Raw genomic sequence first — 12,482 nt, 5'->3', positions numbered from 1 at the left:
TAAGAACTTGGGTATTTCAGTTTGGAGTGTAAAACTGACGAATGCTGGCTGTCTGCTAGGGAGCAGCTGCTGGGATCCAGAGGTTGCACTGCTGCCTTCAGCACGTCGGGCAGCAACAAACATGCTCACAGGGGCTGTGGGCCAGCTGGAACCTTCACAAGGTCACCCAGTCCAACATTTCACGGCCTTTCAATTTAAGGTGACAAGATTCAACAAAAGGCACAGACATGGTGCCTTTTGTTGAAGGCACCTTGTCTGGTCATCATCTAGGATGACCAAACCCAGCAGTGCTGAGGCAAACTGCAGCTTCTTAACATTCTCCAGCCAGAGCAGTCTGCATCATCCCACCATCGCCATGGATTGCTCCACTCACTTGGAAGGGATGTCCATCATTCTTTTTCCTCAGAAACTTGTTGTTGATGCCTTCTTGCTGTTAACCCTTCAGTAAAGTCTAACTTGCTTTACTTGAAGAGATGCTGTGTGTATGGAAAATGCAGGAGAACTGAGGGGCTCCAGAAGAACACACAAGGAAGAAAACCTCACAAGCTATTTAGTGTCCTCCTGCTGCAGCAAGGGAAGGCTGAAGTTTGAATAGCTACTTTGCACCTCAGGAATTATTACTCACTTCTTGTCCAGTTATGCCTAAGCCCTCTCCAGCCTTTAATTTTGTACTAGATTATTACCTGGTGACCTTCATTCATTACGCTGGCCCAGAGGCAGGTAGCACAGCCTGTTCCAAATGAGCAATATTTCTCTGGTTGTTCTCTTGGGAAATGTTCCTAGAAAGGGGGCTCAGGTAACAGGTTCCTGGTTCCACTCTGAGCAGCAGGCCCTGCCCTGCCTGAGGGCCTGCTGCCACCCAAGTGTAAACAGCCTCCCCATCAGCTTATGCACAGGCATCAGGGCTGAAGTGGCTGTGAGAACACACTTCTCCCGTGTGACCCAAATATGCCAGATGAAAACAAACAGAGGTTGGACTAAAGGAGACATGAACGCACGCTGTTGCTGTTAGAATATGTTTTAAACCACACTATTTATATTGCATATCTTCTTGCAAGATACTAATACATTTTAGGAGCCCTGAGAAAAATTCTTCCCACTGCTTCATCAGAACTCAAGTGTTGTGAAAACTTCCTAGATGACATTTCCATAAAGTAAAAAATACTTGCTAACATGCGACCTTCAGGATTTCTTGCTGATAACCAGTTTCCAGGCAACTGAAGAGCAGTCTCTTATGATAATAATGCAAGGGCCAAGTAACCCCCACTGAGGTAGTTTTAACCTCTGGAACTCCTCTCTGAGTTATCCAGAGCAATCCTAACAGGTCACCACGAAATGAGATGGCTTTTTCCTTTAGTTTGCAGAAGCTTCTATTGACAAAATGCACACACACACACTTGACCCTCCTTCACAGCTGCCTTGCCTCACAAATCGAGTCTATTAACTTGTTTCTCAAGTTTCCATTCAGGCAACTTACACTGCATTTCAGTGAAGTGGGTTTGTTCAAGGCTCACTGACAGCATGTGTTGTTCCAGGCAGTATCTAAACTCACTCAAGGACAAAGACAACTGATAGAGAGGATGGAATTTCTCATCTTTGACCCAAATTGAGCAGCATATTTAAAAAACATACTGGTAGTCATTGTTATTCTTTTGGGCAGGACACTGTATTCAAGCACAACATTTTACAGAAACAGCATTTGTAGTAACATACCCAAAATGAAGGTGGCCATGACCCATTAGGAACAGCCTGCAATAAATAGTAACTGCAAAGCCTTCCTCTCTGGATAAAAGAGATCCTACTCTTAGAATACTTCCTTGCAAAAACACATGGCAGAGGTGCTATTTTTCCATAGCTAATCCAGAATTGCTCAATTGTTTGGACAATGATCTATTTAGGACGTGTATATGACGGACAGACTTGCCTACAGCTTAGGCTCATCTTCCCTCAACAGGCTACACTATTCACTAAATTCCTCATTTGCTTTCTGTTTGTCATTCAAATGAACAATTCAGAAGTAATAGGAGACATTAGGAAAAATCCCCACATTTAAAAATACCCACAATCCTTCTCCTTTACTCCCATCTGTCACAGTAGGAAAGTCAGAGAGCAATTTTAATGGGAATACCTCTCAAAAATGCTTTATGATGTGAGAGATGCTTTGTGGTTCAACTCTCACCCTCATCTTCAAAACATAAGATAATACCAATATTTCTTGGTAGTCCTGTCCTTGAAAATGGCAAGTATCACTGGAAACACTGATAGACGGCTGCAGCTTTAAGAAGGAAGTATGGAAAACCAACATGGCAAAGCAAGTTTTACTATCAGTATTCCTAAAATTTTTCACAGAAGTGCAACAATAGTGAAACTGCTTTAAAAACAGGATGGAGAAAGCAGCAGTTGATGCAATCTATACTCACCAGCACCTGTTTTTACAGGGAAATTTAAGAAGGAAAAGTGTTAATACAGAAAGGCTCTAATAAACAAGACTGTTATATACAGGTGAACCCACTGGTAAGTGACACAAAATGGCCAGGCTTACTGGAAATTTAAACTTCAGTAACAATTTATTCAGAGTATGCAAGAACAAAGTAATTTACATTAAACTTCTGTAGTGTCAATATTTTTTAAAATAGGAAGCATTTAAAGTGAGTTAAGAGAGCAGCAGTAACGCTGTAAACATGAACAGCCATTTAAAATTACAGTAACAAGATATAAAACTATTTTGTTTAAAAGCCATTTATATAAAACAATTTTTATGTTTAAGCAAACATTCAATCAGTTTCACTGATTGTAAGGAATCACACTGTTTAATGCTTAACCCATGAAATACCTTAGTGCACCGAGAGAACGTTTCAGGCAGCTCACACAGCAAACACGTGGCTGGCACTCCCAACTTCTCATGGCACAATGGCTTTGGTACTCAACTGACTGGCCTGCTAACCATCAACCTGGCTGGCTCCCAGAAGCAGCAAAATAAAGACTGGCAGGTAATGTCACTTTAATCCTAATTTGTCCTGTATAGCACTTGAAGGAAGTTTAACTGGGAAATCGTGAAAGCTTTTATGACGTGTCCAGGAAGAGTCTTTACCAGTATTCCTAGCAGCATTCTACACAATTTTTACTTACTACTGTGAGGATATGGAGGTCAGCTACATTTTAAGTTCCATTTCAGAACAGGCACATGGAGTTTAACCACAGCTAAGCAAACCCTGAGCAAAAATTACCTTTCAAACAATGTTTCCAGCCCTGGTTTATCTTTTTAAGAAAATTTCTGCTGTTCTACGAAAGACAGGAATCAAGATGTTCATTTATTTCAGATTCCAAAACATCAGTCTCACAGACAGGACAACTGACTCTTCTCTCCTGCCTCACAGGATTGCTAGGACTTGCAGAGGGCTGTGTGAATTCAGCTCTAGGTTTTGTCGTTGTAGTGACATCAGTCCCCCCCTTTTTGCTGAAATACTTTTCAAAGGCAGTTTTGTCTTCCTTTTTTGGCCACTGCTGCAGTGTATTAGCACATTCTAAGCTTTTTTTCTCAGATGCACCCTGAGCTCTTGGGGTCTGCTCCAAACAGATTCGTTTTGGTGACCAGCTAGAAGATGGCACAGCCCTCTTGCCAGCTGGTGAGCCTTGGCTTGATGTTCCTTCAGCAACACGAGCCATCCTAGCAGGCAACCCCCAGTCGTTCTCACCATCTTCTGTAGCAGCAGCAGAGAGTTTTGGAAACTCACGCTTTAAAGCCAAGCTGCTCTTCTCACTGGCACCATTGGTACGAAGGGGAAAGATGCTGCCATGGGGTGATTTTTCCAGTTTAATCTGCTTTTTAGGGGCTGATGTTGTCCTTACTGCTGAGCGATGCAGTGAGCCGTGTGCTTCACTGCTTGCAGTGGAGCTGCTGGCGTTGGTGTTTTTCTCTGAAAGAACACCGTCTCCTCCTCCAAGCCGATAGCCCGTCCCACTAAAAGGAGTCGGGTCTTTGCAATTACCATGCATTTCTGTCTTGCCTGCAAAATCAATTTAAAAAATAAGTCAATAATTTTTTCATTAAAAAATCATGGGCTATTATTTGAGGTGCTTCACACAAAAAAAATCAGAAAATAATGCATCAAACTAAACTTTTTGCAGACAATTCAGTTGAGGAGCAGCCTAGGAGTGCACAAGCAAACAGGCCCCGTTCTTTGGCTATGTAACAGCAACATCTAAACCAAACTTATGTAGTGTTGGGTCCATATTCATTTAAGAAAATGTGTGGACAATAATCAGTTCAGAAAAGAAAAAAAAATTATAAAATACCTTTGTTAGTTGACTTGAAAAGTGGAGGTTTTGCCGTCTGAGTTTTCTGCTTGGACTTCTCTGAGAATTTGTCTGGCTCCTTCACTTTAGTGAACGTGCCCCCACAGGTCTTTTGATGCTCATCCCACCAGAAGTCATGTGCAGAGGGTGCTCTGTTCATGGAGCGCTTCACGTACCCAAAGTAAGGAGCTCTGTTCTGGCAGGGGCCATTGCATCGCCACCAGTGCTGGCGGTACAAATTAATCTCATCATAAAAATTGTGATAGATCTACGTTAAAAAAAACAAAAAAACAAACCCACAAAAAAACAGTCATTCATGAAGTTACAAATTTTATATCACTAGCTCTATAACATTTTTTTAATAATCTATTTCCATTCAATTCCTTCCACTGCTGCTGTGATTTTTCTATTAGCAGTTAAAAGAGCTGGACCTGAGTAAAATCTGATCAACATTTAGCTATCATTAAAACAAAGCTTTAAAAAAGAATGTGGAGGAATATGTCCTGGTTATCTTGTTGCAACAGCAATAAAATCAGTTTGGAAATCTGTCTACAATTTCACTTAGAAGATGAACTGCTCAGAATGCATTGCAAACAATACCAGTAATGCATTCTCCTTTCAGCTATTACATTAATTGATCTTATTAGACACATTATTTTAAAATATTAACATAAATATCATTACCCTCTATTGACATAAATCTTGACTACTCTTCACATGGAGCACTTCTTTCCCGGCTACCATTAAAGCTCTTTCTAGTTTACCACAAAAAGCTTAAAAGAAAAATTCTTACAGACAACATACCTGAAAATTACATCACTAACAGCTCACCACATCATCCTCAACCTGTTCCCACCACCACCCCCAACAAATAACTATAGAACTAGCATACAGTTGGATACAAATTTGTATTGGTACCAACTGTGGAGTGTCTAATAAGAACATTACTTATTCTTTATTACTTATTCAGTTGACACCAGTCAGCAAACCAGGAAGAAAGCTCTATTAAATCAGGTGGAGGGGATTATTCTTACTGTGACATTGGCTCCAGTCAGGAGATTAATGCGACGCATGTGCTTGCAGAACTCCGGCCCGTGAGACTCACGATCCTTGTAGTTGTGAGTAACAAAGAGCAGGGCATGGATCATCTCATGCAACAGTGTCTGCAATGATGCAACCATTACACGGTCACTGAAAAGCATTGCATCTTCAGTTTCATGGTTAAGCTGCAAGTATTTTACTCTTCTACATTGCTTGTGGTTACTGATTTATCTTTGATTATTCACATATTCAGTCTGGGTCATAAAAACATAATTGATCTATCAAACCAAATTACCCCTATTCCCACATCACTAAAACATGCTGCATAATATCACTCCAATAAGCAGCATTCCAAAAAGAAGAAATAATCCTCAAATTTAAATCATATCTTTAAAAAGACATCATGCCTTACACACCCCCAAAAGAGAGCCACTTCTGAGCAAGCTGAAACTCTACAGCATTTCTGTTCTTAGGCAAATCTGAATGCTCAGCCGGCTCAAAGCAGCAGCTCTGGCAGAGACCCAAGGAACAACAAAATGTCATGTTTAAGTCATATCCTATAGGCTTATTTTCTGCTGTTGGCCTTTTAGAAACTACAGTCCACCTTTGCTTTGAATATTGAAGGATAATTTAGGAGTTTAAAAACTTGGGGTGTTTTTTTCTCTATATAAAGTCAATAAAATAAACGAGCGACTTTAGACTTGGATTTGCCTACTTAGAAACATAAAACTAAAGATTACCACGGTACAGCAACACAAGCCACACAAACCTAACAGTAAAGCCACCACTATTTCATGACATGTAAGTTACTGCACAAAAGAATCCCACTATGAAACCTGAAATGTTTATATGAAGTGGGGGGCACAATACACTTTCTGTGCCAGTTCATGAGCCAGGCTCAAATACCTCCACAAGGTCCTTCCTGGGCCGTAACTTCAGAAGCGGCTCACTGAGACGAATGGAACACAACCCACTTCGTTCGTGGTATGAACAGATGCCAGCAGAGCTGAAATGAAAAGAAGAAAGAAAACATGAAAATCTATTTGTTTTTTGACAAAAACTGAGAATTTAGTTAAAATGCCACCCCCTGCAAACACATGCTAGGTCACTCCTTACATGGAATAAAATCACTTTGAGTAGGTATTTGAAAAACTCAGCATCGTTAAGCAAAGAAAAAACATTCCACAAGTTCCTTAGAGTAGAAAAACCTGTTTTGAAAGCAGAAGAATGTTTCTTTTAGAACTTGTGATGGACTAAAATACAATGCACGGAGGCTGGACAGTCACAGCAGCAAACGCTGACTTAATTGCTGGTTGTTTCAATTTCACTCCTCACCCTTCATCAACTTTTGGCTCATACAGAATCTACATATACCTCCACTTCTGTGCACTAATCCAGCAAACACCACTTTTTTTGTCAGTGTTAGTCCTACTGAGTTAGTCCTCTGTCAGTGCAGTATCCAACTACTTCCAAATGCCTAAAGAATTCTGCAGGCAGCAGAGGATAAGAGGTGGCAGGACTCCAGCTGCCAGCAACTGCATCTGCTGCAGAACTGCAGACTGCACTTCAAAGATTCCTGGGTTTGTTTAACCTCAGATTTCTTCTATATCCCCCTTCCTAGCCCATTCTGCATTTTTTGAATATACTATTATTGGTTGATATTTGCCGATCTGCCGTGCAGTAGAACTATCATAAAGACTGAGAAGCAGAGCAGCAACACGAGTACGTGAGGTTTCCACACGCACCATCTAAGACCAAGTCATTTCTTCCATTCTAACATCCCTCCCGCCTGCCTGCGCCCCGGGGAAAGCCACTGCTGGCTGCTAGGGACGGCAGATGCAAGGCAAGGGAGACAACGACAGCGACCAACTCCTGTCCCGCCGTACGGGCTCTGCCAGAGACGCGGAACATCCCAAGTGCCCGGGAAGAGAAGCCACGGCAGCAGCACGGCGCTGGCGGGGCACAGCGAGGGGCAGCACAGTGACAAGTGACAGCTCCTCGCCGACACCGGCAGCCACACGCTGCGGCTCCCCGGATGCCGGCCCTTCCCGCCGCCCCCAAGCACCAGGATCGGCCTGCGACCGCCCCCGGGACAGGGCAGCGCCGGGAGCTCGGCCCGCAGCGCCGGTGCCGCACCTGGTCATGCGGGGGCTCCAGGACACCGTGACCGCCTCCAGCTTGCCCCAGAAGAGCGTCTGGTTGAAGTGCACGAACAGACCATGAACGTCGGGGCTGGGGTCCAGCAGCTCCCACGCCTCGTCCACCACCGACAGCGGGCGGAGGGACGAGCGGCACGGAGAGACATCAGGGCGCTTTGCTGCTGCTGCCGCCGCCTTGTCCTGCTCTTCCCATTCCCTCTGCAGCCTGAGCGCCAACAAGAAATCCTCGTCCTCCATCCCCAGCGCGGGGCCCTAGGCCGGCACCGCCGCAACCGGAAGCCACAGCACCGCGACGCACGCGCAGCACCGACCCGCGGGCTGCTGCCGCCGCGTCTTTCCGAGTGCGCACGCCGCCGCCGTCCCCTCCGCCCCTTCCTTCCTTTCCTTTCCCTTCCCTCCCCTTCCCTTTCCTTCCCTTCCCTTCCTTCTCTCCGCCCCCGCCCGGCCCGGCGCGGCCCCATCGCGTCACCACGGGCAGCCGCTCCTGCCGCCGAGGCGCAGGACGCAGGCGCGGCGCGGTGTCGTGTCCCCGGTAGCGGCGGGGCGGGTACCGGGCGGCGGCGGCTGCGGCGCGGACATGGCGCTGTCGCTGGGCGAGGGCGGCGGCGGGAGCCGGCTGCGGCGGCAGCTGGAGTCGGGCGGCTTCGCGGCGGGGGAGTACGTGAAGCAGCTGTCGCAGCAGTCGGACGGCGACCGGGACTTGCAGGAGCACCGGCAGCGCATCCAGGCGCTCAGCGAGGAGACGGCGCAGAGCCTGAAGCGCAACGTCTACCAAAACTACCGGCAGTTCATCGAGACGGCGCGGGAGATCAGCTACCTGGAGAGCGAGATGTACCAGCTCAGCCACATCCTCACCGAGCAGAAGGGCATCATGGAGGCCGTCACCCAGGCCCTGCTCCTCCAGGCCGACCGCGACGACCCCGCGCTGGGCGCCCGCCGCGCCGCCGCCGCCGACCCCTTCCTGCCGCTGGCGGGCAAGGACGCGGCGGCCAACGAGGAGGGGCGGCAGCGCACCCTCACCACCCTTCTGGAGAAGGTGGAGGGCTGCCGCGACCTCCTGCCCGAGAGCCCCGGCAAGTACCTGGTCTACAACGGCGACCTGGTGGAGTACGACGCCGACCACATGGCGCAGATCCAGCGGGTGCACGCCTTCCTCATGAACGACTGCCTGCTCGTGGCCACCGCCCTGCCCAACCGCCGCGGCGCCTACCGCTACGACGCCCTGTACCCCCTGGACGGGCTGGCCGTGGTCAACGTCAAGGACAACCCGCCTATGAAGGACATGTTCAAGCTGCTCATGTTCCCCGAGAGCCGCATCTTCCAGGCTGAGAACGCCAAGATCAAGAAGGAGTGGCTGGAGGTGCTGGAGGAGACCAAGCGCAATCGCGCCCTCAGCGAGAAGCGGCGCCTGGAGCAGGAGGCGCTGCCCCGGCCCGCCCCGACGCCCCCCGAATCCACCAACCCCTTCGACGAGGATGAGGACGAGGAGGAGGAGGATGAGCCCTCCGCTGAGGAGGAGGCCGTTGACCTCTCACTTGAGTGGATCCAGGAGCTGCCCGAGGACCTGGACGTCTGCATTGCTCAGCGGGACTTCGAGGGGGCGGTGGATCTCTTGGATAAACTGAACGAGTACCTGGCGGACAAGCCCGTGAGCCAGCCCGTGAAGGAGCTGCGGGCCAAGGTGGACGAGCGCGTCCGGCAGCTGACGGACGTGCTGGTGTTCGAGCTGTCCCCGGACCGCTCGCTGCGGGGCGGGCCGCGGGCCACCCGCCGGGCCGTGTCCCAGCTCATCCGCCTGGGCCAGTCCACCAAGGCCTGCGAGCTGTTCCTGAAGAACCGGGCGGCCGCCGTGCAGACGGCCATCCGGCAGCTGCGCATCGAGGGCGCCACGCTGCTCTACATCCACAAGCTCTGCCATGTCTTCTTCACCAGCCTCCTGGAGACGGCCAGGGAGTTCGAGACGGACTTCGCCGGCAACAACGGCTGCTACTCGGCCTTCGTTGTCTGGGCGCGCTCGTCCATGAGGATGTTTGTAGATGCCTTCAGTAAGCAAGTATTTGATAGCAAGGAGAGTTTGTCAACTGCGGCAGAGTGTGTCAAGGTAAGAGAGTCCGAAGAGGGGGTGGTGGGGCACAGCAGCTGAAACAAAGGCTGCAAAGCTTTAAAGTTTCTTTTCTAACTCTGGTTTAGTTGTTGACTCTTGTGTGGGTCTCCAGAGAGGTTTTCTGCGTTGAAAGATTAATATTCATTTGAGGTTTGTTTGGTTTTTTTTTTTTCAGTTTAGCAGAGGAAAGCCTTAAGGTTATAATACGTGTCAAGGAAAACCCTGCCTTTATCAAGAATAAAAAATGTGTTCATTCCTAATTTGCCTTTAACTACTAGGAGGTCCTAAAACTTACATAAGCTACACCTGAATTATAAGTACTTCAAAATTTTTTCTTTGTTTTCTAAGGCTGTCCTTAGCTACATTTTCATACTTTTTATGCAAGACTAACTTTCTCGGGTTATGCTTTCTTGCAGCTGCTAATTCGGGGGGGTGGGGATGGGGTGGAAAGCTTGTGGGTTATATAGTGTAATTGTCCAGAGTAATTTTGACAGCCAAGGTGTATATTTCAGTTATTAATGTCTCATTAATGAGGTTCTTAAAGCACAAGAAGTAAATATGAGTAACCCTTTTTCTGAGATAAATGTGCTAAATGTGTAAAATGTAAAGGGAGCCTGCACAGAAATAACATCCTTTGCTTTTCTTTGTTATCCCAGGTGGCTAAAGAGCACTGCAAGCAGCTGAGCGAGATTGGACTGGATCTCACCTTCATCATTCACGCCCTCCTGGTGAAGGATATCAAAGGTGCTTTGCAGAGCTACAAGGATATCATCATCGAGGCCACCAAGCACCGCAACTCTGAGGAGATGTGGAGAAAGATGAACCTGATGACTCCGGAGGCTCTGGGGAAGCTCAGGGAGGAGATGAGGAGCTGTGGGGTGGGCAATTTTGACCAATACACGGGTGATGACTGCTGGGTCAACCTCAGTTACACTGTAGTAGCTTTCACTAAGCAGACTATGGCCTTCTTGGAGGAAGCATTAAAGCTTTACTTTCCAGAGCTGCACATGGTTCTCCTGGAGAGCCTGGTGGAAATCATCCTGGTGGCTGTCCAGCATGTCGACTACAGTTTGCGCTGTGAACAGGACCCTGAGAAAAAAGCGTTCATTAGGCAGAACGCCTCTTTCCTGTATGAAACTGTCCTTCCTGTTGTGGAAAAAAGGTTTGAGGAAGGAGTTGGAAAACCAGCCAAGCAGCTACAGGATCTGAGAAATGCCTCAAGATTGATGCGTGTAAATCCGGAAAGTACCACCTCTGTGGTGTGAACTGAACCTAACTGTTCTTTCCAGGAACAAGGTGGCAGCACTTACTGAACATGTTGTACATTGAGCAGATGAACTAAGCTGGGGTTTTTGAGTCCCTGAAAGAGGCAGAGCTCTTGTCTGCTGCATTCCAGAAGCCGAAGACTCTGAAGCAATCCCTGCAAGCGTGCAATGCTTTACTTGGTGGATGGGGTGTAGGGAAGTGAGAAAGTGGAGGTCATGTGTCCTTGGACAGCATATCCTGTGTGAAGGGCTTGTGTAGTATTTGTGACTTGGGAAATAACTGTAATACACAAATTTTGGCCAATTGTTTGTGGAAATCTTACATGTACAGCAGATGGCAGGAAAAGATCAATTCTCACCATGTCACTAGCAGTTCTTTTTTAAGGCAGTGTCCTGGTAGGAGGGGAAGTGCTGAAGCATTCCCAGGGTGTGGTATTCAGGAAGGCACATCCACCATCCAGATCTGACTCAGCACTGCAGATAAATGACATGGATTTGCACAGTGTGATTTCTGTGGTAGCAATGCAGACTTTTCATTAACGTTGAGATTATCTTCATTCATTTCAGAGGCAGATTGAAATAAAAATGTTTCTAGTATAGGTTCTGGTGTTTGGGTGAAGGGGCTTCTGGTAAATAAGCTGGCCTGTCAGCCTAAGTTATAACTGTCTGAAAACAAACTTGCTGTCAGAACCGTTTGTTTCCTTCAAGAGAAGTGAGAATAAATTGCTTCCCTTCCTCTTTGTGTTCCTCTTCCATGTTTTCTTATGGATCTAATTGGGGTCATGTCCATTTAGTGAAGTGTGCACTGTTGCTTGAGGTGCTGTCACAAATGCATTATGGGCTGTTATCTCCTGGTTGGAACCATAGTGAAGAGGCATAAATGCTCTTGAGACATGCAGGGCAAGGAGAGGGACTGAAGGGACTGTTTCATTTGGAAAAGATGGAATGCCAGTTTTGCTGTACAGAACCAACACCTGGTGAAGACTCTGAGGCTTTTTGTAAGAGATGTGAACTTTGAAATATACACTGTCTCCTGCAAGAGCTAGCATCATTTCCTGTAATACAGCAATAAGCAAGAAGAACTATCTTTTTTGCAGAAATCACAAGGATTTGGTTGGCAATTTTAATGTTGAAGGGAAAAGTTTATGCAGATGCTCTTATGTTTGGATTGAATGGTGTTGGCTGTCTCATGCAGTGTATGTCTGTGAGAATAAAGTAAGCCAAGTCTTGTGTCAAGGCTGGCTTTGGAAAGCTGTCAGCTTCAACTTTTAAGCTGTGCAAACTTCTGCTTCTGTGCAAACTTTCTTAGCTGTGAGAAAATCATGTTACAGCTAGGGGACCTTGTGATCAGTCCCTTAGAAAGCGTCCTTAACAGGAATAACTAAATATCCTATTCCTGTAGCACTTTCAAATTAAAGCTCTTGCAGTTTGTATCATGGTCATGAATGATACATGTGACTGCCTGAACAAACAAAAGGAATCTCTAATTAAACATTCTGCATAACTGTTATACTGAAGCTTCTTTATTTCTCCCTGTTTTCATAGGGCTAGTTTAGTGCAGTTTCCACTTGAGTGGCTGGGTTTTGTTTTCTTGCTCTTTAAATGCCTTTTGAACTG

The 12,482-nt window shown here is 46.8% G+C and overlaps 2 protein-coding genes across 2 annotated transcripts; one reads left to right on the top strand and one right to left on the bottom strand.

Annotated features, from left to right (window-relative positions):
- Window positions 1–2,535: 2,535 nt before the first annotated feature.
- SPRTN (SprT-like N-terminal domain) lies at window positions 2,536–7,766 on the bottom strand. Its single transcript, XM_054280199.1, has 5 exons — window positions 7,474–7,766; window positions 6,244–6,343; window positions 5,331–5,459; window positions 4,297–4,564; window positions 2,536–4,007 (listed from the first exon to the last, which is right to left on the bottom strand). The coding sequence occupies exons 1-5, from the start codon at window positions 7,731–7,733 to the stop codon at window positions 3,283–3,285; spliced, it is 1,482 nt and encodes a 493-aa protein (XP_054136174.1). The 5' UTR covers window positions 7,734–7,766; the 3' UTR covers window positions 2,536–3,282.
- A 302-nt stretch (window positions 7,767–8,068) lies between these two features.
- EXOC8 (exocyst complex component 8) lies at window positions 8,069–11,603 on the top strand. Its single transcript, XM_054280198.1, has 2 exons — window positions 8,069–9,597; window positions 10,257–11,603. Exons 1-2 carry the CDS (start codon window positions 8,074–8,076, stop codon window positions 10,863–10,865), a joined length of 2,133 nt encoding a protein of 710 aa, XP_054136173.1. The 5' UTR covers window positions 8,069–8,073; the 3' UTR covers window positions 10,866–11,603.
- Window positions 11,604–12,482: the final 879 nt, after the last annotated feature.

The sequence above is a fragment of the Melozone crissalis genome, unplaced genomic scaffold (genome assembly GCF_028551555.1).
Source record: "Melozone crissalis strain CALT ecotype California unplaced genomic scaffold, PUWL_Pcris_2 ptg000027l_1, whole genome shotgun sequence".
NCBI classification, from domain to species: domain Eukaryota; kingdom Metazoa; phylum Chordata; class Aves; order Passeriformes; family Passerellidae; genus Melozone; species Melozone crissalis.
The sequence above is the reverse complement of the archived record's forward strand: the minus strand, read 5'-3'. Positions and strand labels throughout refer to the sequence as shown.